Source organism: Sus scrofa, chromosome 1 (genome assembly GCF_054392235.1).
Source record: "Sus scrofa isolate SSC_HxYL_T2T_F1_AM1 chromosome 1, Sscrofa_HxYL_maternal_Yorkshire_Landrace_v2.0, whole genome shotgun sequence".
NCBI lineage: Eukaryota > Metazoa > Chordata > Mammalia > Artiodactyla > Suidae > Sus > Sus scrofa.
Window position 1 is genome coordinate 33,239,701 of NC_139383.1, and position 26,667 is coordinate 33,266,367.

General features: G+C 39.2%; 1 protein-coding gene across 9 annotated transcripts in view; it reads right to left on the reverse strand.

Annotated features, from left to right (window-relative positions):
- L3MBTL3 (L3MBTL histone methyl-lysine binding protein 3) overlaps positions 1 to 26,667 on the reverse strand; it is a 121,154-nt gene that overhangs the window by 4,976 nt on the left and 89,511 nt on the right. For all 9 annotated transcript variants that reach the window (XM_005659197.4, XM_003121202.7, XM_021088410.2 and 6 more), the window contains 3 exons: positions 14,348 to 14,427; positions 1,568 to 1,737; positions 1,297 to 1,359 (listed from right to left, as the gene is read on the reverse strand). In XM_005659197.4, coding sequence (XP_005659254.1) covers positions 1,297 to 1,359; positions 1,568 to 1,737; positions 14,348 to 14,427 — 313 coding nt within the window. The remainder of the gene's footprint in view (positions 1 to 1,296; positions 1,360 to 1,567; positions 1,738 to 14,347; positions 14,428 to 26,667) is intronic.

A 26,667-nucleotide genomic window follows, 5' to 3' on the forward strand; every position in this document is an offset into this window, starting at 1 on the left:
AGTAACTGCAAATTAGAGATCAACTAGAAAGAAGATAGGACATTTCTGAAGTGGGAACTAAAACAGAAAAAGGCTGATGAAAATAAGGTCCTTGTGCATTTTAAGAGGCATCCACCTAAAGTGTAAATGATATCTAACAGTACAGTGACACTGGCGATGGGTGGCTGGATTCTTGGCTGTCCTGACACTCTTGCAATGTTCTTAATCAAAAATTTTTTCCTTTTACGGCTGCACCTGTGGTTTATGGAAGTTCCCAGGCTAGGGGTCGAAAAGGAGCTACAGCTGCTGGCCTATGCCACAGCCACTGCCACGCCAGATCCTTAACTCACTGAGCAAGGCCTGAGATCGAACCTGCACCCTCACAGACACTAGTTGTGTTCTTAATCTGCTAAGCCATGACTGGAACACCAAAAAGTGTGCTATTCTGAACACTGGAAGCTAAACACAGGAGCAAACAAGTGTATATACTTATGACTGCATACAGCAAGTGCTGGACAAAGTTTTCTCAATTGACTTAATCTTTGTTCTACCTTCTGAGAATCAAGATCAGAGGGATAACTGCTCTCCTTGAAGGAGCCGAAAGGCAAGTGGCTTATTTTTAAAGGTCTCCTGTGAAAACAGTCTCCTGCTGTATTGGAACAGCAATGACTCTAGTGAGAAGTCAAATCCCTTTTTGTTCTAATGCTTGACAGAGGTGGTATCATCATTAACCATCCCTTATACTGAAATTTTGGATGGTCAGATGAAAGCAATGAATAAAATAATCTTCCAACAGCAGATGATAATGAATATAATGAATATCAGTATAAACATCACTGAGAAATGCATAAGATCTAAGGGTTTATTTTAGAAATAATGGTAATATTTAATTATAAGCATCAAATGAATTTAGTCTTGGTATTAAAGTGATGTTTGAAAATAAAATAATGGGAACTAATTTTACTCTATTAAAAATGAAACGCTGCTTATTTCTTGCCTTGGTTTTTCTGTGCTATAAACTATAAATGCATGCTATTAAGTTTTGTATATGTGTATTTTTTTAAATAGACAGTTTAGTGCTACTGCTGTGGGGCATGATAAAACGGTACAAACATTTCCTTTGCATCTAATCTTATACAAACACAATTTTATACAACTGATTAATGCGGCTTGTTAGACAACTCGATATCAATTTGTCAATTTCAACAAAACCCATCTCTTCCCCCCTCTGCCAATTCAGAACATATTTCACCATTCACTGCTTTTCAGTGCCTTGTTCCCATTAAGTAACATACTGCAATTTAGTGGAACACTTACCTCATCTTTAAATACCTTTCCGTGTTCTTCGCACCCAGGTAAGCTCTGTATGAATTCTGACACCTGTTAAAAATAAGGTCAAGATGCTAGTTTAAAAAAAGAAGCCAGAATCTAAATGTCACAGGTTCAAAATATGTAACCTATAGGTTTGCGTCGTTTCATAATAATTTCTTCCCTTTCAGAAAAGACGACGAAACACTGCAGGCACTCGTGCTACTTAAGCCCATACTCTTACATCTGGTCCCTGGCAGACCAAGAAAATAAACCATACCTCATCTGTGCTCCATTTGGAAACTTTACTGGCAGGGATGCCGGCCACAGTTGGGAGGAGTTTGCTCTGCTGCTCCCAGCGCAAGGGCAGGCATGGAATCGGGGACTTAAATGACAGAAAGACAGCCGACCGCCGCTGTGCCTGCTGTACACTGGGTTCTTCCCGGGCACCTAGTCGACAGAAACAAACCCAAACTCACTCTCTGAAAAGCAGCCAAAAAAGCCCCAAATGCCACATGTCACCCCAAACCATGAGTGGCAGAGGTGCTAGGTAAAGCCTTGGTTCAACATTACATTCAATGAATAATTACTCTCCTTTGTCCTGACTGAAGGTCATCACAAGAAACAACCTGAAATTCAACCGACATGTTTGCTCCATCACCCATTACTGAGACACCCATCAAGTCATTCAGCGTTGCTCCTTTAGTGCTTCAGGAAAGAGATGTGCCTCTGAGCTTTACTGCCAAGAAAAACAGCTCTCAGCTTAGAAATTACATTTGTTTCCCATTCGGCTCTGGATGCCCTAAAAATAAGAGCCAAGTTGTATGCTCAAGTCCAGCCACTGTGTTTACCCTGTAGTTACTGTATCTGTTCTCTCCTTTTACCTCTGCCATGCTTTGTTGTTCTACTTCTATTTGCTAATCACACTGACTTTTTAAATAGGTAACTTAATTCTTTTGAAAGGGGGTATGAAATTATTGCAGGAAAAACAACATTGCAGCAAGACAAGTGCTTCTGTCATTCCTCATCTGTGAAGATCAAAATTAAAACTACAGAATGTTCTATTTATCTGCTAGTTCTTCTGAATCCAAACCTAGTTTTACTGCAGCTCTCCTAAAATATTTCTAGCAAATGATTTTTGTTTTTTTGGTCATTGGGACTCTCAACTAGAGTTTGTCAATCATTTTCTTTCTTAAGATCCTTTAGAATAGAACTCTTGTTTAACTACTTATGCAAAGCCCACCAGAAGCAAGGCCACATCCCCCACACTACCTCTTCCTTCTTCCCATCAGCTCAGCTATTGTGATCCTTGAATTCCACTGCAAACCTTCACCACCTGGTTACCCAGTTTAGACTTCTGTATTCCTAGCATTTTAAACTTTGCTTCCTTGAAGAATAACAGAAAGCTACACAAATCCTAAGCGTACTGCTCAAAGCTTTTTCAGAAAGCAAAACAACAGCACCTATGTAACCAACACACAGATCAAGAAGCAGAGTCCGGCACAAACCCTGAACTCCTTCCAGTCACACCCACCCAGCACAGGGGCCACTTCCCTGCCTTCTCACACCACTACTTCTTCCTCCCTGGTTCTGAACTATAGTTAGATGAAAACTTGGTATTTGGCTTCTCACAGCAGGGTTTGTGCAGTTCATCCAAACTGCTGTACGAAGTTGTAGCTCACCTGCTCTTTGCTGTGTGGTTTTTTTCATTGTTAGGAATATTTCACAATGAATTTGGAGCTGATGGACGTCTGAGTTGTTTTTAAGTTCTGGCTATGACCATCAGTGCTGTGGGGAACACTCTTGTCCGTATCTTTTCTTGACTATATATATGCATTTCTGTGCATGTATACTGAAGAGGAGGACTTTGTGGTTACAGCATTTGTGCACATTAAGCTTCAGCAAATTCTGCCAATTCACCAAGAGAGCTGTACAGCACACACCTGCTAACAGTGTGAGAGTGTGTCAAGTGTGTCATGTCCTCATCAACAAATGGTACTGTCTATCTTTCATTGTAACCATTTTCGTATCATATTGCGGTTGTCATGGGGGTGTCATGGTATCATGTTGCGGTTACAACTGCATTTGTCTGATGACAAAGTTGACAATCTTTTCCCTTTTTATTGGTCATCTAGAGAACCTCTTTTGTGAAGTACGTTATCTATTTTAGGATCATTTCCCCACTGAGTCATCCTGCCTTTTTCTTACTTATTTGCAGAAGTAAGAAATCAAGGGAAGCATCCTTTCTTGAAAATATGTATTACTACATGTCCTTCCACTCTTTGTCTTCTTTTTGCTCCTTAAAAAATGGGTCTTTTGGGAGTTCCCGTCGTGGCTCAGTGGTTAACGAATCCGACTAGGAACCATGAAGTTGCGGGTTCCATCCCTGACCTTGCTCAGTGGGTTAAGCATCCGGCATTGCCGTGAGCTGTGGTGTAGGTTGCAGACGCAGCTCGGATCCTGCGTTGCTGTGGCTATGGTGTAGACCGGCGGCTACAGCTCCGATTGGACCCCTAGCCTGGGAACCTCCATACGCCTTGAGTGTGGCCCTAGATGAGACAAAAAAAGAAAAAAAGGGGGTGGGGCTTTTGATAAACGGACCTCTTAGGTGTAGTAAAGTTGAATCTATTAATTTTTGTTTGTTTTTTGTTTTTTAGGGTCACACCTGTGGCATATGGAGGTTCCTAGGCGAGGGGTTGAATTGGAGCTACAGCTGCCTGCCTTTGCCACAGCCACAGCAACACAGGATCTGAGTCTTGTCTTCGACCTGCACCACAGCTCGTGGCAACGCTGGATCCTTAACCCACTAAGGGAGGCCAGGGATTGAACCTGCAACCTCAGTTCCTAGTCAGATTCATTTCCACTGTGTCACAACAGGAACTTCGATGATTAATTTTCTTTTATGGCTGACTACTTTTGAAGAAATCTTTCCTTATCTCAAGGTCCTGAAGATACCCTTCTCTGCTTTCCTCAAAACACTTGATGTTGTCTACAGATGTGATAAATTCATTTGAGTAATAAAAAAAAAAAAAATGAAAAAAAAAAAAACTTGATGCTGTGCCTTTTACATTTAGAGCACAATCCATCTGAAATTTATTTCCATGGTATGAGGTAAAGATCAATCTTCATGTTTTTTCCCACATGGATTTCTAATTGCCCAATGATGGTTTAATGAAAAGACCAGCTATCCTTTCCCCACTGTACTGCAGTGCCCAAAAGGTACCCTGCTGTACAGCACAGAGATTTCTACCCAGTATTCTGTGATAATCTATGTGGGGAAAGAATCAGAGAGATAGTTAGGTGTGTATGAATGACTGGGTAACTTTGTTGTACAGCAGAAAATTATCACAGTCCTGTAAATTAACTATACTTCAATAAAAGTTTTAAAAAAACCAACAAAACAGAAACGTGTTTTCAGATTTTCTATTCTGTTCCACGGGGCTCCACACCAGTGCACAGATTTTAATTACTTCCACTTTATTTATAAGTGCACCTATAAAGATTGCCTTGCCTAGCCTTACCCTACGCATTCCCAACTTTAGGATCAGCTTGTTTAAACAAATGCTAGGATCTGGATTGGGATGACCACTGAGAATATGTCAATTTGGTGAGAGATAACATCTTCCCAATACTGAGTCTTCCAATCAAAGAACAAGGCATCTCTCTCCATTTCTTTGGATCTGCTTTAAATCTCTCTTCAATGGTTTTTCATTTTCATGTAGAGAGCTTGCATATCTTTTATTAAATTTATTTTTTATGTATCTGAGGTCTTCTGTTGCTGTTATAAGTGATAATAGAGTTTAAAAAATTTATTTATTGTTCTATTATGGTTCTTTAGTAACTTTTCTTTTAAAACTAGCCTAATCTAAATTTTAATTGCTCTGAATGTAAGAAAGGTCACTACGCTGAATTTAAAAAAAAAGCAAAACTATTTTACTGGAGCTAACGCCCACTGGTCCTAGTTCACTCATGTAGATAAAAAACTGTAGCTGGTCCCCATGAAACATTTTAATTCTTTAAATATTTTATAAAAACCCTTCATGATTTCTCTTTCCACATTTCATCCAACAAATCTCATATAATTGATTTTAAAATTTTATTTATTTATTTTATTATTATTATTTTTTTGTCTTTTTGCTATTTCTTGGGCCGCTCCTATTCGACCCCCCTAGCTGTAGGGGTCGAATAGGAGCTGTAGCCACCAGTCTACGCTAGAGCCACAGCAACACAGGATCAGAGCCGTGTCTGTGACCTACACCTCAGCTCACAGCAACACCAGATCGTTAACCCACTGAGCAAGGGCAGGGATCAAACCCGCAACCTCATGGTTCCTAGTCGGATTCGTTAACCACTGCGCCACGACGGGAACTCCTGATTTTAAGGTTTTAGATCCTCATTCTACTTCCCTGAAAATCTATATGAGCCAAGTATATAAACCTGTACCTGTTTGTTTTTATTCTTTTAAAATTCTCAGAGTTCAAGACATTTTTGTTTAGCGTAAATATGGGTTAACTTAAAAATATTCCTTTATCTCAGTCCCAATGATTTAACAATTATTTGAAATGCAGTATTTATAAATCTTTCAGGAGACAGGCTTGTATCAAATGGTAAGATTTCTAGTTTCACACTAGAGTAAAACATAGCAGTTTGCTTTTTAACTTGCATTCAGACTGTCTGCCACAGAATAAGGGTCAGTCTTTTCCGAAACCGTATACTTCCTTCTATAATTGTTTATGTTCCGTTGCCACTTGGCACTGTTTACTTCTTCATTGCAGCTCCATTCTACTTTCATTCTATTACTGCTGAAGCTGTGTTATTCACTGTCCATTTCTAATGCTCCTACATCATTATTCTTTAGAAAAATAAGAGGCATTCTAAAGAAATGACTAAAACCCCTACAGTGTTTGTATTTCTGGTAGCATTTGCATGTCTTTGAAGCTGACTTTGTAAATAGGCCTAGACACATACTCTGCTCCAATCCTTCCTAATACCAACTTTGTATTCTCCATATTAAGACCCCCCTTCCTTTTTTTCCTTTTCTGACTCACCTCTTCTTCTCTGACAAATGGGGCAACTATAGCATTTACCAACTACATTACACTCCCATCTTCTCAGAAATCTAACAGTGGGCTAGGTACGCCCCCAACCAAAGGGATAAAGAAGGCAACTTCATTTGAGTATTTACTCCCTTGAATTGTGCAGAAATGTGACTCTAGGTTTTTATTTTAACATGCGATAGAGACTGCAGTGCACACAGTCTTTGGCTCAGGGAGCTGGCTCAGTGCAAAGAGTAAGGAAGAGCAGGTCTGAATGTGCACAATGTGCTTCAGAAGACAAAGCCTTTTATTCTGGAAAACGATTCTGCCATCATCCTTTCACTAAGGTCGGGCTTCTTACCACCTTTCTCTCAAACTATTTACCTGCATGAAAAATAATACTTTTAAAGATGTTTCCTGTACTTTTTGAAGTTTCTTGAAACGAAAATTTACCAAAGGCATATGGCTGAACTTTTTCTCACCCCTCCCTCAGGCTGAGCCTGCTTCCTCCTGGGCAAGGAATGGCGAGCACTCCAGAACCACCCTTGACCAAGATAAGACCTTGGGAACAGACACTCTGCAAAGCTGAGCAACCAGACGGATAGAACCGGACTTCCCGATACTGTTGAGAACCATTAAGCCCTGAGCACCAACCTCTGCACTTCCTCCGATGAGAGAGAAAGAAACCGCTTTACCTTACACAACCCATGTGTACATGGTCTGTGTGTCACACACACACCTAATCCTAATACTACTGAGTTTTACTGCAATAGGGCCTGTAGTAGTGAGAGACAGGAAACAACTAGTCTAGAAAACCACTAGAGACTGGTTCGTTAAATGATGCTGCACCCATCCACAGAGGCAATACTTACTTGTAATTAGTACAGATATTTATGTGAAAATGGTTGCCATGTTGTCAAGTGAAAAAACTGCAGGTTACAAAGTAGTTAGTATAATATTTCAGACATAAAAAAATCCACCCACCCAAATTCAGAAAATGATGTGTCAGAAAAAAAAAAGTGACAGGTAGTTTTTAATTTTCTTGTATTTGCTAATTATTCTATAATAAGTATGTTATCTTGGCAATAAATTATATAAAACCAGAAGCTGATACTGAATAAGCTACTTACTATTACTAAAAAATAATAACAAAAAATGAAAGCCTCACTTTTTGGTGACCTGGAAACCAACTTACTGCATTTTTGGAAATATATTATTAAAACATCAATTGTAGGATTTCCTTAATATCAGAAGCAATAAAATATTAGATGACAGTAGTGTTGGAGAAATAACTTTGTGGATCTTTGGTTTTACTGCTATTTCATCACTCTAGACAATTATCAAACGAGGAACATTTTTATTACGTTGATATTTAATGAATAGATAGTAAAGGCCTCCCTCTACTATTTACAGCTATTTATTATATGGAAATTATTCATTCGGCAGTTATTTATTGGGCACTAACAATGCACCAGAAACTGTGGAAGGCTACATTAATATAGCATATCCTTACAGACTTTCTTGAAATGGTTTAATAGATAATAATGTGGTTATCCAAAGTAGAATTTGCAAATACAAATGTCTCCTAATTCTGGCTGAGAATATGAGTATTAAATACTTGATCTAGCTTTGAGTAGGAAAAAGTGAGGCAGGAGATTAACCTCTATAAGAAGATAGGTCTGATAAATATGATCCTGAAAGAAATATATCCTCCAATGTTTCATGTAGAGCCAAGACAATAAATTTTCATCATAGAGAACACCATCTAAACCCAACATGAAATCTCCCAGGACTAAGAGATGCCCTCCATGCCATGGAGCCTGAAGCCCTGCTTCCTCTAGGACTGTTCCCGTTAGGGCCCAGTAACACCACTGCATGGTAGCCTGACCAGGCAGGGAATGACCCAGAGGAAAGCAGCACTCTTGTTCCCTGCTGCTTTCAGACCTGGATCTCATTCTGCTTCTTATTTCTAAGTATAACAAGGCTCAGTCAACAAGCCACTGTGTGAATTACCACTTGTCCTGATTCATCCCTATCCCTTCAAGCCAGTGAAAAAAGTGAGATCAGAATCTGCAGATGTCTTGTTTCATTTTAGTTTCAAAACAATGCTAGGACGTAGCTGTCCCCAAGATAAGGAAAACACACTGTGAGACAGGGCGAAGCCCAAAGCTACACTGAGATAGAGGAAGCCTCAGAAAGTGACCCTGGATCTTTTGTCTCCTAATACAAAGTATAGGCTGTGGTCAAGAGGGTGAGTTTTGAGTCTGATAAACCTGGATTCATATTCCTGCTCTGCCACTAACTAAATTAAAATTTGGCTAAGGATTACACGATATTTGAAAAAATGCTATCCCAGTCTCTAACATATTAGTGAAGACTCAGCAAATGGGAGAAATTATTCCTATCTTGAAAGAAAGGCTGAGGATGTACTGGATATCAACAGGCAAAATGAAACGAAGTCAATGACCCCTTGGGCTAATACTCCATGAATTAAATATGCTCTTAATATGAAAAGAAAAAATAGCCAGAAGAAATGCGATGCATCTGTCAACCCCAATTTTTTTTTTTTAAATGGTGTTACTAACTGGTTACTAAATATAAAAAGGATGAACAATAACAGTGATTGGGTAGAATAAATGGATCAGAGCATCAAGAAATGTGGATAAAATTAGCTCCAAGATACTAAACCCAGGCATGAAAAATATTTGAGGATCACTTCAAGGTTAACAACCAAAATAAAAACCAATTGCTATGGAAGCAAAAAAGCAAGCCTAATCTAGCACATTACAAAATGAAATTCAACTTTTTGCATATCAGTACCCATGAGAGAGACTGTTTGCAGAAGGGAAAACCAAATGATACTTTTCCCAGGAATATGAGTTTAAATTTGAAGGCCAATTCATAGAATTCTTTATTAATGGGCCTTCCTACAATGGAGGAAATGAATTATTTTATCTATCATCTTTCAGGTAAAGGAGACAGAAGCCAACAACAACAACCAAAAGAAAGAAAGAAAAAGAAAGGAAGAAAGAAAGAAAGAAAGAAAAAGAAAGGAAGAAAGAAAGAAAGAAAGAAAGAAAGAAAGAAAGAAAGAAAGAAAGAAAGAAAGAAAGATAGAGAAAGAAAGAAAGAAAGAAACTGTATTCAGCAAAGGTCCCCAAAGGTCAATCAAATGTGGTAGCATGGTGGCATTAAAAAGGCTCAAAATTACACATATTGTGCAGAATTAAATTGAATTAACTGAAGAAACAGGCGGGAGGATATTCTTTTAGGGCAAAGTGTTTTTGAAAATCAATTTGCTCTAAGATGCCCCTCCACCCCCCCAAAAAAGTTCTCATGGGCTTATTGAGTCTTAAATCCTACTGGCTATAAGGAAATACAGAGTGGACTTCTTTTTCAGTCTCCTCTATACTGCATAGTGCAGAAACTGCAAGAGGCTTTCTCCCCTAGCCCTGTGCCACCCCCCAATCAGGCTAGATCCAGGGACCAATGCTTCCATCACTGCGGGAAGAACTGTGAATGAATGCTGGTGAACACGTAGACTCAGCAGATTGACCTAACCCTCAGGTAACAGACTTGACAAAGCAAGAGTCGGTATTTCAACTTGAGAAATATGTCTGGAATACCCCAAAGATGTATTGGTTGTTGAAACATTAAAATACTTCCGGATTGGCTGGTAAAAGATCCCCTCCACCCTCAGCAGTCAGGCCCTTGTGGGACTTCCCTAAGATGCAAGCAAGGAAGGATAACTCGGTACAGCGGGGAGATTCCAAAACTCTGCTCTCACACTAAGACTGGTGTTTGTTTCAACTGTCTTGTGCAATGGTGGCTGTCAAATTAATTGTTCAATATTTTGAATGTCATCCTTTGGATCTAACCCAAGAATAACAGGTTATTACCAGTCAAAAAAAGAGAATAGAACAAAAGTAATAGTAAAAATTATGACTGAAGGGAGTTTTCTGGATTTAAAGAAAAAATCCAACATCTAAAAAAAAAAAAAAAAGAAACTAAAAAAAAGCTCATTACATCTCAGGCAAAATAATGAAAGAAGACTGCCTTTAGGAGCCAGATTCATTGTTCAAAACCAAAAGACTGGACTGAATTGTGCTGGCCTAATCCCACATATGTGAAAGGATATTTTGGTTTGATTTCCTGTTTTGTCTTATTTTTCTTAAAAGAAAGTCAGAGACCAAATAACTAGCTGGTTGTGGTGGACACTGCGGTGTGCCACCCTAATCCCCCTTCAGAACAAAGACAGCCATTCTCCTACCTGCTGACCACTGATGGCTCGGGGCCACCTCCCTCTCCAGGAACAGTACTGAGCCCCTGGGAGACTCCATGCCCAAGGACATGGCTCCTCTCAGCCAACATCCTGGAACCGGTCAATGCAAAGACACAAAAGGTCTGGTTCTCATGCCTGAATTAGGGATAACTCTGATGGGTCACCTGGAGCTCGTAATAGGATCATCTGCAGCTTCTTCTGTAACTGTACCACAGTTGCTTCTCTCACTCTCTCACTGGTATTGTTTTCAAGACTGCTCAACAACAAACCTCCTGTACACACATTCGCAACACTCTCTGGTTCCAAAGAGGCCAACTGGAGACACTAGGTCATGGCTCTATTGAGACCTGAGAGGCAGTACAGAAAGAACTAAATACATCTACCCATTGACTAGGATCTGAGATAGTCCCAACATCCCGAAGATACAGAAGCTCTCAGACACCATAAGATCTCATTTTGGTTTTGTTTATTTTCCTTCTTACAGCTGCACCTTCAGCATATGAAATTTCCAGGCTAGGGGTTAAATCAGAGGTGAAGCTGCAGGCCTGTGCCACAGCCATGGCAATACTGGATCCAAGCCACATCTACAACCTACACTGCAGCTTGTGGCAATGATGGATCCCTAACCTGCTGAGCGGGCCAGGGATGGAACCCTCAACCTCATAGACTATGTTGGGTCCTTAATCTGCTGAACCACAACTGCACCTCCTGTAAGATATCATTCCAGACTGAAGGTCCATGAGGTCCAGGGAAAGACAACCAATACATTTACATGGTAGGAGCTCCTATCATGGCTCACCAGTTAAGGAGCCCAACTAGTCCATGAGAATATGGGTTCGATCCCTGGCCTTGCTCAGTGAGTTAAGGATCCAGCATTGCCATGAGCTGTGGTGTAGGTTGCAGACATGGCTTGGTTCCCATGTTGCTGTGGCTTTGGTGTAGGAGCAGCTACAGATGATTTGACCTCTAGCCTGGGAACCTCCATATCCTGCAGGTTCAGCCCTGAAAAGACAAAAAAAAAAAAAAAAAAAAATATATATATATATATATATATATGGTATAGTCAGGGAGTGAAATTCAAATCTTTTCCATATAAATTGACTCTGGGAAAAAACTTTCAGAAAATAAAGGAAATCTGAAGCTAAGAAAGGAGCTAATTTAAAGCTAACAATCACAACATGATTTCACTACAGAGAAAATTAATTTTATGCAAGTTTTATATAAAATGTTTCAAAAATTTGAAAATGAAGGGAAGTTATCAAGCTCATTTTAGGAGGCTAAAACTGGATGAGATATTAATAGGCAAATCTTACTTAGGAACATATGTGCAAAAATTCTCAAAACAGCTTGTTTTATGAGGTTCCCTTTCACTAATGAAAAATAACACAGTAAGTAAAATATGCATATTGAACCACAGGTTTTGTAGGTGAGAAAAATAAGAGCTATATATGAGTCCGAGCAACGTTTCTTTGGAAAGAATAACAAAACAGAAAAACTCAGGCAATTCAAATCAAGAAAAACAGGACAATAATATACAAAGTTTGAAAAGACAGAGCTCTTGTTGTGACTCAGTGGATTAAGAACCTGACATAGTCTCTGTGAGGATGTGGGCTCAATCCCTGGCCTTGCTCAGTGGTAAGGTTCTGGTGTTGCTGCAAACTGTGGTATAGGTCACAGATGTGGCTCAGAACCCATGTTGCTATGGCTGTGGTGTAGGCCTCAGCTGCAGCTCCAATTTTACCCCAGCTCAGGAAATTTCCATACGCTGTGGGTGTAGTCGTAAAAACAAACAAAATAAAAGAAATACAAAGTTTGAAAAGACATAAAACTGCCATAGGAGTTTCCCCTTTGGCACAATGGGATTGGCAGCATCTTGGGCGTGTTGGGACACTGGTTCAGTCCCCAGTCTGGCATTGCTGCAGCTGCAACTTAGGTCACAACTGTGACTTGGATCTGATCTCTGGCCCAGGAACTCCATATGCTGCAGGGGGTGGCCAAAAATGACAAAACTTCTGCAAGAAAGAGAGAGTATATCACACCTTAATAAAAACAGAAGTTTTCCACTAAATCGAATGTTTTCAGAAACAAAACTGTCAAAATTGGCTTAGCAAATCAAATGAAAAGTGAAATACATCACCAAGTTAGGAAGAATTTGAAAAGGTTACCAAATTATTACTCCCTCAAACAGTTCAGAGCCCAGAAGGTTTTAGTAAGAATCTATCTGAACTTCCAATGATTAGATGATTCCATGCAATAATCAGTTATTTCACGATCCTACTACTGCTACTATTACTACTACTATTACTGCTACCACTACTACTTTTATTACTACTATTACTACTGCTGCTGCTGCTATTACTGCTACTACTATTACTACTGCTGCTGCTGCTGCTCGCAGCTAATACTTCGGCCACTAACACGTTTAAAATCTTCCTAATAATCCAGTAATGTGGGTAATATTAAGAAACTGAGGCAAAGAGAAGATAAATACTTTTCCCAAAGCCAGCCACACAACCAGTACTGTTGAAGGTCACACTCCCAATCACTATTCACAAAGGAAGGCGGAAGCCTTTGACTAAGAACCCAATATACTCTGATGATAAAACCTTCGTAAATTAAATGTTTCTCTTCCTTTCTCAAGACCAGAAACATTTAAAGTAATCAAATACTTGCATAGCACTTATTACGTGCCAGGCACCATTCTAGGCCAGTTACAAGTGTTAACTAGACTCAATCCCTATAATGACTGCGGGAGGGAGTTACCATCATCAACATTCTGGACAGATAAGGAAACAGAAGCACTGAGAGGTATTCAATGAAACGTCCAAGATTACACAGCGAGCAGGTGGTAGAACGGGAATTCAAACTCTAGCCACCTATAGGGTTTGTGTGTGGTGCTAGATTAAACACCATAACACATGCTGAGGAGAGCAGAGACTATAACCTTTAAATTAATCATAAATTACTGCCTTATGACAATCAGATATGGAAATGAAAGCATCACTTATGGAACAGGTTATTATGGGCAAACAGCTCTTTGGTGCCATTCTATAATCCTGTAAACAATCTAAAGCAAAAAAAGCACATGATAAGCCAAGTCCCCAGGGACAATCATTAAAACCACAATCAGACCAACATTTTCTTATAAGAAATAAATAATAATTACATAGCTATGTGTAAGTTATAAATACAACCTACACCTCAACTAACAGTCATTATGACTTCATTGCTTAATTAAACCATTGTAATGTCTATTCAGCAAAGATGTTAAGACAAATTATTTTTTCCAATACAACTTAAAACATTTGTTCAAGTGAGTTCCTTTTCATTTTGTGGTAACAGACTAAGACCATATTAGTTCTATTTGGATATCAACACATTCTGAGATGAGTCAGAAACATAGGAGCAAGTGACATCAACAAGAACCAAAGAAAATGTACAAACAAGGACCAAATACAATGAATTACCCCAACTGTATACACAATATTGTACAGATTTGTAAACACTGGTCCCAGATGAATCAGTATCATCATGAATTACATATCCTTTCATAATTATTTTTATCATGAATTACCTATCAAATTTATCCTAGACAATAAACTTTCATTGCCTGCAATAATAGAACCAACCAAGCAAATGAAGCTTATCTTTAATATAAAAGTGAATGCTATATTCCAGTTAAGTTTTGATTATTGAGTATTAGTAGTAATACCCATCAATAATATGAGATTATTATAGGTACCTCTGGCTTCATGGGATGTCCTCATTTCAATCTCTGTTCTCTCTTCAAAGTCTTCTTTGGCATCATCAGCATGCTGGTCTCTGAGAAAAACAACAAAAAAAGGTGTTTTAATATTCTATAAAAGAGACTTTTAAAAAATGGTTCAACATTGCATCTCAACAACTGTTTTTCTTAATTTAAGAACAAATGGGAATTCCCTTCGTGGCTCAGTGGTAAGAAATCTGACTAGTATCCAGGAAGATGTGGGTTCGATCCCTGGCCTCACTCAGTGGGTTAAGGATCTGGCATTGCTGTGGCTATGGTGTAGGCCAGCAGCTACAGCTCTGATTTGACCCCTAGCCCGGGCCCTTCCATATGCTGCAGGTACAGCCCTAAAAAGATTTAAAAAAAAAAAAAAAAAAAGGGGTATCATTAAAATATTAGAAAGGATTTTTAGTTTTATTAAGAAGAAATTAATACTAATAACACTTTATAACATTTTCAGAAAGAAAATGTTAAAGCGAAGAATGGTACGAAGGGTAACTATTCTGGAAAATCTGGTTACTGAATAATTCAGCTTCAAATTGGGACATATATTCATGAGGAATTTTACTTTGTGTTGGGTATGACTACAATTTAAAGAAAGTGCTTTAAGGTCCACACCATTTAATCAAGTCATTATATATGACTCAGCTCCAGGATTTGGGATTGAGGCTGAGATTGGCCCCAGGAGAATTAAACTGAATTCTAGGAAGCTTTTCTTGGTTTACTCAACTCAAATTCACAGGCTGAATTGATTCTACCTCTTTCTGACCAGGAATGACCTACTGCTAACCTAACCATGTCAAGGATGATCTTGGATGGACTGGATCATTACAGTCTTAATTCAGAGCTTTACCCAGAAAACAGGGACAAAAATGGCTTTAAAGGAAATCAAATGCAGGCCACATATTTTCTTTAGACCTAAATTTCAGGGATTAAAAATTTTAACATAATCTATTCCATTCTCAGAGTTCAAAATAAATCCTACTCTGCAATTTCTTGAGATATCTAGGGTATGATATCTGGCCTACAAACTTTAGTACTTTATAATGCCTTTATTTATGATTTCTGTTGTTTCATGTATGCTGTTATGTTTAAAAACATATCCTGAGTTTCTTGAAGACCCAAAACCATACTTCTACTGTTCAGTGTCAGAAAGAGGGCAAATACACTTGAAACCAAATATCCCAACAAAGTACAAAGGAGTTTTATAGTTTTAATTACATTAATTTATTCTGTATTTGAAACAATAATAACTTAACACAATGATACCAACATAGTAAGCATGTAATAAATAAATGCTCACTACCTGGATCATTTCCAGGGACATGTGAAATTTCATTGGAATCTGAGCTTCCAGGTTTAATTCATACTAAATGTAATTTATCACAACTGCTGAAGGATACTGACTTATTTGAGAATGGGGAAGAACCACCTTTATTATGCAATAAAGATATTTTTTTTTCCTTGAGAAATTAAATGGCTATGGAGGCTCTTACTCCATAGAAGTGGGGAGACAGGAGTTCCCGTCGTGGCGCAGTCGTTAACGAATCCGACTAGGAACCATGAGGTTGCGGGTTCAGTCCCTGCCCTTGCTCAGTGGGTTAATGATCCGGCGTTGCCGTGAGCTGTGGTGTAGGTTGCAGACGCGGCTCGGATCCCGTGTTGCTGTGGCTCTGGTGTAGGCCAGTGGCTACAGCTCCGATTCAACCCCTAGCCTGGGAACCTTCATATGCCGCGGGAGCGGCCCAAGAAATAGCAACAACAACAACAACAACAAAGACAAAAAAAAAAAGAAGTGGGGAGACAGTGGTATAGAGAAAATGGATATAAGAAAATTACTGATAACTGGAGAAAGGACATTAGTTGAAGTGATAATAGAAAACTGTCTTCTCTGTAAAAATAGTGCTGAAGTTAGACTTGGTAATTACATGTTAAAATCAGCTTACTTTTGCTCAAATTACCTTCTGTGATCTTCCAAACTTGTTTCATGTTTAATTGGCAATAATAAATTTTATTGAGTCCACAAATCTATCCCAATAAGTACTGTGGCCACAGAAAAGTTTTTTGTGGATGGCTGTATTAATATTTATTAGAAATAATCACACATTATATTGCTATAACTTAAAATTGGCATTTCACTGAGTCAATGAAAATACATTCCCAATTAGTCAATGTGGGTTTCCCTAAAAGCCTTAGTGAATGGTCAAAAAACCCCACAAAAAAACCAGAAACAACAATAACAAAACAACAAAAAGCCAAATGGAGACAAAGGTTAAAATTATTAGAATTTTCTGTATATTTCAGATTTCATGATTGAAACTGTCTATTGATAATTAAAGTTACATTTTTGTGGTTTTAATAAAGCATATTATATGTTCCTTTAAACTTCACTAAAGCTATCTGACCCAAGCATAAGGAAAGTTCTTTTGTATTCTTAGGCCCAAATACAACGCCAACGACTTACTTTACGAAATGTAAGAAAAGGACCATTTTCTAGGCAGAACAGAGACAGAAAAGGAAAATAAGACCTTTGACCCAAAAAGTTTCTTCATGGCTGAATCTGCCATAACCCATCCCCAAAGAGAAACAAAATAGAAGCTTTCTGCTCTTATATTATTTATGTTGCTTCATTATAAAGGCATAAGCACGTTTCACTTTCCATACCTAAGTCATGGTGTTTCATTAAATTTAACCCACATAAACATGGGAATACACAAACATGGATATTCATCTTCACTGAACACAACTCCGATACAGGACTCCACAAGAAACGTTTATTGAATGTTTTATTTCCAATTAATATACTGATTCTGCGAACTCCTTAAAATTAAAAGTGACTAAGCCCCTTTGGGTCCTGTGTGATGCTCCCTTTAGCTGGAGGGTTAACGGGGTAGGAGAGGGTAGGGTCAGTTCTGAGCAGTCCATCAGAACAGGTATTTTGGGAGTTCCTGCTGTGGTGCAGTGGCTTAAGAATCTGACCGTAGCGGCTCAGGTGCAAGCATCAGGATTCCCACCCAGGTGTGTGAGACCCCAAAGCTGGCACTTGGTCCACCATCCCTCTCTGCCTTGTAAAAGCAAATGCCTTCAAGGAAAGCCCTATAGCCATCCATCAGCTTCCTAGCCTGATATATGTGAGTGGCTCATAAACTCCTGGAGTTTAACTCCATTTTTAAAAATTAGCCCATTTAGGAGCTCCTGCTGTGGTGCAAGGAGTTAAGAATCTGACTGCAGCGGCTCGGGTCATGTGGAGGTAAGGATTCAATCCCCAGCCCGATGCAGTGAGTTAAAGGATCTGGCATTGCTGCAGCATAGGTCGCAGCTGTGGTTTGGATTCAATTCCTGGCCTGGGAACTTCCAAGTGCCATGAGTGCAACCATTAAAAAACAAAAAACCGGAGTTCCCGTCGTGGCGCAGTGGTTAACGAATCCGACTAGGAACCATGAGGTTGCGGGTTCGGTCCCTGCCCTTGCTCAGTGGGTTAACGATCCGGCATTGCCGTGAGCTGTGGTGTAGATTGCAGATGCAGCTCGGATCCCGTGTTGCTGTGGCTCTGGCATAGGCCGGTGGCTACAGCTCCGATTCAACCCCTAGCCTGGGAACCTCCATATGCCGCGGGAGCGGCCCAAGAATTAGCAACAACAACAACAACAACAAAAGACAAAAGACAAAAAATAAATAAATAAATAAATAAATAAAAACAAAAAACAAAAAACAAAAAACCAAACGAACAAAAAACCTGGCATAGGCATTATGAAAAGAACCACTGAAGGAAACAGAATCCTGATCAAGCACATCAAGAAATATAGAAGCAGTATTAACAAGAAGTAACAAGAAGAAAAATTAACATACTTAAGAACACACGATGCATCAAAGATGGGCTGAGCTCTTTACATGTCCAATATTGCATCACTGGAAGAAGTTTCTGTTGTTATATTCACTGAAACTTAAAGAGGTTGATTCCAATTTTCAGGGCAAATACAGCACCAGGTCTTACTGACACCAAAATCCATAATTAGATTCAATTACTATTTTTTTGCTTTTCCAGGAGACAGTACATATCCTTGTTACAAGGACTTAAGGGAATTTTCTGTGTTGTGCCATAATCTTATTTTCAAACTATCTTTTATTGATAAGGTCAGGAATGAAGAATCTGACTAATATTCTTGTTTTATATTTTATTTAAAATAAAAACTGCTTTCTCAACTGGACAGCCAACATTTCTCTCACCCATAAGGTTAGAAATCTTGTAAGTACTGTGATGGATTTCTTTCTCTATGCTCAAATGAATGCTTTATCTAAGATTTTGATTTCCCAATCTTATATCAGAATGTCAAAACTATTAATATTATAATGCACTCGAGAACACAGTACAAGATATGCTTCGTGACAGATTTTGTTTTTAAAAAATGACAACCAAAAGTATTTTTACATTATATTCCTTAATTGAAATATAGTTGATTTATAATGTTAATTTCTGCTATGCAGCAAAGTGATTCATACATGTATATACACATACTTTATGCTGTATTTTAATTACAACTTTGTTCTTAAAAACTTCGGAACTCCTTTATTGTCTTAACTTACAAACTCCTTTATCTCCTTTTTACTTAAAAAGTACTCTATCTTCTCCTCTTGATCAATATACTTCATTACCAACAACTTCTTCTAGGAAGGGGGTACAGGCTGATGAGGCATGGGTACAGTGAAACATAACATGGAGAAAGCAGCCCAGCAGGGGTTGTATGAATGGTCTTTGGAAGTGAACAGACCTGGTTCAAATTTCAGCTCTGCAACTTACTAGTTCTCTGTGACCTCCAGCAAGTCACTGAAAGTCCCTAATTCTCAGCTGCATCATCTGCAAAGCAAGGATAATAACTCTACCTCACAGGCATTTATTTCGAGGGCTCAGTAAAATAAGGTATAGAAAGTGCTTAGCACACAGCCACACACATAAGCAGGAGCATGATAAATGGTAACTACTACTATTTAAGAATTACTTGTATTTTAGGGTAAAATTATTTACTGACATCTGTTTTCTTTAAGTAAGCTGTTTTCCTCAAGTTTTGGAATAGCTTTTATAGAGTGATGATTACAAGCCTACAGTCAGTGCCTATGTTATAACTCAGGTCTGCAACTTATTAGCTGTATAATCTGAAACCAAGAGTGGTTCTGTTTGTAGAATGGGGATGTAATAATAGCACCTACTCCACATAAGGCATTAGGAGGAGTCAATGATCTAACACAGGTAAAAGCACCTAGAGAAGCACGTGGAATAGAGAAATGCCTCTTGGGATGTTAGAATTCTCAAGAACAAATTTATTTCAACATTTCTCTAGCCCAAATTGAAATATAATCATAGCTAAAATCTGACTCAAGAATACTCTTTCGGCTTTTAATTAAGACAGTGGAATCCACTCAAGTGGAAAAAAATGTTTTCTTTCTGAGTCAGCATTCCCTTTTTCTCTGTAATTATGTGTCATGCTTTAGATGTCTTACTATCTTACTCTAATTATACTTTGCGGTAAATATTAGTGAAACAAACATCAGAAGAGTAAATACATAGTAACAGGGTAGCACTTGAATACAAACAGCTGTATCTCTTCAAGTTTGTTTATTTTTCATTTAAAAACAATCCAAGCCCTAGCTACCTCTATTTCAATCAGTCATCAGTGTGTCAAAAATAATGTGGAAAAAAAATGAAATAATTAATTATTTTGCTTCGATTCAGGGATTCCAGCCACCTAAGTCTAGCTTGAGTTTGGCCTGGCTTGTACCTTAAAACAACACCATCCTTCTCTTTCTGGGATAGGTTCTTCTAATCTCATATGGGCTTTGTTAGGGTTGTAAAGTACCTGCCTTCCCCAGGAACAGCTGGGGACACAGTGAATGTAGTAAGATCTGTTAAAAAAAAAAAAAAAAAAGTAGGGTTTGAACATCAAAAGGATATCTCTTTGCATGCTCTCAGCATTTAATATAAATTTCTGGGCTGAGGTCACTCACAGGTAAAAAATCAGAGAATAAGATCTCAAGGTGCTATGTCAAAGGAACTGTAAAAAAGTGCTTGAATTGTCTCCAGAATGCCTCCTATAAATGAGGAGACTATGCTTGGTAGCTTTGGGAAAAGGAGGTCACCATCTTCAAAGAGATTTGGAAAAGATGACAAATAAACCCAGTAGGATTAAAACTTTCATGTCTACAGTTAATATTCAAATAGAATTTTTAAAATTATATTTCTTTTGAGGCAATATACTAGCAACAGTTTTAATAGTACTTTCATAAATACCCCCCAGCAGAGGTAAATATAGTTTACTATTTATCTAATGCCTATAAATAAAGCATTTTGATTAATAAAGCTATTAAATTAGAACTTAGCATAAGAACATACGTTTGTGAAGAAAGGATTATGACTGAACACAGCTGATATTATCAAGACGCCAAAGAAACCCCCAATAAAACGGACTCAGAAGCTACGTAACTGATTCTCTTATGAAACAAAAAGTCCTAACCAATAAGGTGAAATTGGGGAAATAAAGATGATGGATCATAAGAAAAGCAGGACTGCATTGCTTTCATAGAAAAGGGAACAGCTGTCATTGCTTTTCCACTACATATATAAAAGAGTCTCCAGAGTCAGGAATACGTGCTATTGAGGAGATAAAATAAAAACCCTGTTACAGTACTGCTCTAACAACTTCCCAGGCATCAACAATAACAGAGTCATCTCTTCCTTATATTCTGAATGGTTGCCTTGGTGTCACAGCGGTTGGCATCAGGACCATGTTCTAACTAAAACCCAGCTTCTCCCTGGCGCACACAAACAACTGCATAGAGGACTCCGATTCCTAAGAGTTGGACTATCTGAAAACTTCTGCAGTTCCTAATCCATATCTGGCAGCCTGTCAACCAAAAGGTGGACGAGGCTTTCCAACAGCCAGGGAATGCCCAGTCATTAAAGGCACTTTCTGTACGTGTCAACGCCAAGCCCTCAGGACTAGAGAACCTCAGGAAGCAAAACAAAGTTTCTGAAGATTCCTAATTAACTATTGTAATATTTTAGAACTTTCGGCTCTGAATTAATTTTACTCCACTTGATATTACAGTTTTGCAAAGTAAAGAGATGTATGTATGCTTATACTTCCATATTTTATGTTAGCTTGTATTCCCATCTGTTTCATCGAGCCCTTCTTATGGGTACAGATGGGCAAATCTGATTCATCCTAAATATACAAATCGGATGGAAGCTACAATTCCTACAATTGCTCTACATAATGTTCAAGTAGAAACACTGGATCTACAACTTGAAAAGTCACTTTAATGGAGTCTGAAGAGCTGATTTGATTTTTTCATTGGATTTAGGTTAGTAATGGACATTTGCTTTGCAAGGTAATACAAGCATTAGCAGGTATTTTTGAAATGCTTCACTGTGTTTCTGTGGTTATGGCTAAGCAGGCTTAAACAACATGGAAGCTTAAAACATTATGTGATTTTTTAATAGAAATAGTACCTAATTTAGAAACACAATTACAAACAGCTGTAGAATAGATTTCATGAGAACAAGGCTATGTAGGATACACACTGCCGTTCTCCATTTGGTATTACACTGTCAACTATTACTCTGGAAAAAGGCCCTTATATTCAGTGATTCTCAGAGCCTGCTTTATAGATGACTTGCATCCTTCACCTGAAAGTGCCTGTTTAAAAGGTTATCAGTCCCCAGGAAAAGCTCTTCCCCTGATTGGTAGAGTCCCAGCTTGCTGCCAGGAACACTGTGAGGGCAGAGATGAGCTGCTGCTCTTTCAAGTAAGGAAAACATCTCACTGAAAGCTCTGGACACAACACAAGAGACTCCTTATGCATCTGATGAATGAACAGATAAATGGGAAAGGATTACATCCTAACATTTCTAGCTAAACACACACTGAGAATTCACTCATCACCTGACCACCCATTTGACAAGTCTTGGTAGGAAAACAGATCCAAACATTCAGCACACCTACAAAGGGACTCAAGGTAGCACCTTCTTAATGGGGGGCAGAGCATCCCAGCTGGATGCCCTGACCCTTGGGTACAAGTTCTCCGAGATAGTGTTGCCTGTAGCCCTGTCAAGAGCCAGGGCCCCATCTAGTCACCCAGAGGCAGTCATAACCACTTTCTCACTGTGTCACAGAGAAATGTCATCTTGTGGCAATTTCTATGTGGGCAAATAGTTAGATAACAGTCTGGGAAACAATGCCCCAATTTATAAAAGTGCAAGTATGTGTTTAGGGGATTTATCTCATTTAATAATCACTCCTTAATATCACATGTGGGGATTTTACAAAGATGAGAAAGTAGAACGTTTCACTGGAATAAAAAGAAGGTTATGCAGTGCTTGGCTCTTAGGTGACATAACTGAGACATCTCCTTTGAAGGTTGGTGGATGATTCATGGTGGCCTTGCATCCTCACCGTGTGCATCTCAGAGAATCAGAGAAGAAGAGAAGACGTGCCTCTGCGCTCATGCAGCTTATCATCAAGCCAGGTTCACAGACCCGGGGGAGGTATTTACACAGAACTGTCTATGGAGCTGGGATGCGTGACACGGAAGCACGTAATGAGGAACCAGGTCCACAGTCTGGAGGAACAGATAAAGCTCCCATGAGGAAATGAGAGTTACCTGAGGTGAGACGTCCTAGGGGAGAATAGGGATGGGGGTTCGAGGCAGAAAAAAGAGGGTTTGAGAACCAAGGTGGCTGAAGGTTGGCTAAAACCAGCCTGGTGGCGAGAGCTGGAGTTAGGCAGAGCCAGACAGCACTGATTAGGCCACATTCAGAATTCAGGTCGTAACTCCAAGAGTAATGGGAAGTCACTGAACATTTTAAGCTGGGAGATACCCTCCCAAATGAAATTTTAAAATGCAGACTCCTAGGCTCTAGCCTGCAAGATTCTGGCAGGCTGGGCAGGGCCCCCAAATCTGAATGTTAGAGATGCCAGGGAGTCAGAGGTGGAGGCAGGTTTGGGAAGTACTTTCATGGAACACCAGTTGCCTATGGGTCTCTGCCGAGCAGGTGGCCTGTGAACTGGCCCTTCAAATACCATTAGCGGTGTATGAAGGATACCTATGTTCCTCGCACTGTTAGTTTATCTGGCCCTACTATGTCTGTTCCCAGATCGAAAGCAACGCTGGTGTATGTGTGACGTCATTATGTTACCGGCTGGCATTTGAAACGGGTGAGTGATTGCGATGGCACAGCAGTCGCTGGCAGGGCCTGGCCCGTGTACCCTGGCCGCTGGCAGCTGACTCTTACCTGTCTCACTCTCTGCCTTCCTGCGGGATTAACCTGGCTCTGGCTGCTCTGCCTGCTGGGCAACAGGGGAGGTGCTGTGCAACTACACGTTCTCCCACCCCAGCAGCCTCACTCTACGACCAGAGGGAACTGGCCTTTAAACAGCTCAGCTCCTTCATCCCTATGGTGGGAAAACTCTGAGACGTATGTTTTACCCAGTCTCCGGGAGTGCTCCCCGCAGGACTGTGTTCCCGCCGCCTACAGTGGTAGCCGGGGTGACAGTGATGCTTTTATTGGCTGTCTGCCCTTCGGCCTCACCACCTCACCTCCCCACTGGTGTTTCCCTCCCTCCCAAGTAAACCACCTGCCATCAAATCTCTGTCTCAAGGTCTGCTTCTGGCGGTGAAAGTGGTCTCTTGCTGTGCCAAATGTTTTTTGTTTTTTTTTTAAAGTAGAGGCTGGTGACCAATTTTTAGCAAATTATTAAGAAGGATGGAAAGGAAATGTGTTTAAACCCGACTGGGAAACTCCACCCACATAAGCAATAATTATGGGAAAAGAGAATGTAATATGATTTTATGAGAATCATCTTATTTGAGTGTCTATTCAAAGTTAACCTAGGAATATTAATTAAAAAATGACACACCCTTTTATTTTGCTCTTCTGGCATAAAAGAAATACTATGAAACAAATAAGCAACCTATTCCTCTTGCTACCACACCAATAAAAACTAACATTTACTGAGGGCTTATTAATAATTAGCCACCGTTCTCAGAGTTTTGCATAGCTCACCAGTTCAATCTTAAGTCCAGGTGAAAGAATTGGTTGATCAAAAAGGTTTATATCTGCTTTTAAAGATTAAAAAAATAATTAAATATGTTCATACAGATTCACTTACAGCAAAGACGCCAGGGAATTTCTGTCCTGTCAATTCTACTTTAAATCAACCATCCTCAAGCCATAAGATACACTTCTTTGTTTATAATCTTTGTTTGTTAACACCTGCTATGTTGCCACCTCATAATTATATATGTCTAAGATGCCATGTGCCATTTTGATTGTCAAGAGCTAATGACTGCATAGAAGAAAAAAAAATCTGGAAGCCAGTTTTTAAAAATTTTAAAGAATAGGGAGCTCTCTTATGGTGCAACAGGTTAAGGATCTGGCATTGTCACTGCAGCAGCCCAGGTCGCTGCTGTGGTGTGGTTTTGATCCCTGGTCTGGGAACTTCCACTAGTTGTGGGTGTTGCCAAAATAAATTTTTAAAGAATAAAATTTATCTTTAAAAGAGTAAATAAATCTATGTTATAGTGGCTCTTCTGGAAATCTCATTTCTATGCATAATGAAGTAAGCATATATCATATATCTGTACTCATTTATTTAAAATAGCATCATAAAAAGTAAAGTGAAAAAAATCTTGATCAAAAATGTTCACCTTAAAAATATAGGGATCATTAGGGATTGTCTCCCTCTTGTTTCCTTTGACAACATATAGCTAATCAAATCTCTCAGGTTACTGCTAGCTTCACAATAAATAAACAAACAAACAAACTGGTAAATAAATAAATAAGATAAAAATAGTAAATCTGGAAAGCTGAAGATGAAGAAAAAGATGAACAAAGTCTTTAAAATAGTCAATCATGTAATGGTCATTTACTAAATCCTGGCACCCTAGAATGAAGGCCTACCACTTGATTAAAATTTTTTTTTTTTTTTTTTTTTTTTTGGTCTTTTTGCCATTTCTTGGGCCTCTTCCGCGGCATATGGAGGTTCCCAGGCTAGGGGTCAGATGGGAGCTGCAGCCGCCAGCCTACGCCAAAGCCACAGCAACGTGGGATCCGAGCCGCATCTGCAACCTACACCACAGCTCACGGCAATGCCAGATCCTTAACCCACTGAGCAAGGCCAGGGATCGAACCTGCAACCTCGTGGTTCCTAGTCGGATTCATTACCCACTGAGCCATGACGGGAACTCCGAAGAAATTAAACTTTGATAAAAATAAGTGTAAGTATGAATTCACGGAGAAGTAATGACAGGTAGAATTCACTGAATCAGAAGATAACATGGACTAAAAATCTATATAATGCAAAAAATATTTAGCTATCAATCATGTGCAATGGGTTACTACCGAAACCTTAAGATGTCTGAGACTGTCTCCTGAATCACAGGTGAGGATGTGAAGAACCATGATTATACCCTCACAGAAGACAGATCACTGGAATGGTGAGATCCTCTGTAAAAACTACTCTTTTCTAGAGATCAGACTTGTGGTTACCAGAGGCAGGGGAGGAGAGCAGAGGAATTGGAGCAAAGTGGCCAAAAGGTACCAACTTCCATTTGTAAAACAAATAAGTACACAAGATGTACAGCATATGACTATGGTTAACACTGCTAGATGGTATATTTGAAAGTTGCTAAGAGCAGATCCTAAAAGTGCTCATCGCAAGGAAAAAAACATTTTTTTCTTCTTTCTCTTGGATCTATTTGAGGTGATGGATGTTAACTAAATTTACTGTGGTAATCATTTCACAAATGATATAGGTAAGTCAAGTGGTTATCCTGGGCACCTGAAACTTACACAGTGCTGTATGTCAATTATACCTCAATAGAACCCAAGGGAAAACTATTAATCTTTTCTCACAAGGACTTTGAGCTTAAAAGGATCCCCTCCACCAATCATCTAAAACAACCAATTCTTTCTGCTATGAGGAAACTAACCCCAGGTATCCAGCCCAGAGCCCACAAAGTTAATGAAAAGCCTTTCAGATAAACCTGGCAGTGCTTCAGACTATTCTGTTAAAACTATAAACAATATCTTGGCTTTTGGCAGTTCTTGTTGTGGCTCAGTGGGTTATAAACCCAACTAGTATCCATGAGGATGCAGGTTCAATCCCTGCGCTTGCTCAATGGCTTAAGGATCGGGCGTTGCTGTGAGGTGTGGGGTAGGTCACAGACACATCTCGTATTCTGTGTTGCTGTCTGTGGCTGTGGCTTGGGCATCAGCTGTAACTCGGATTCAACCCCTAGCT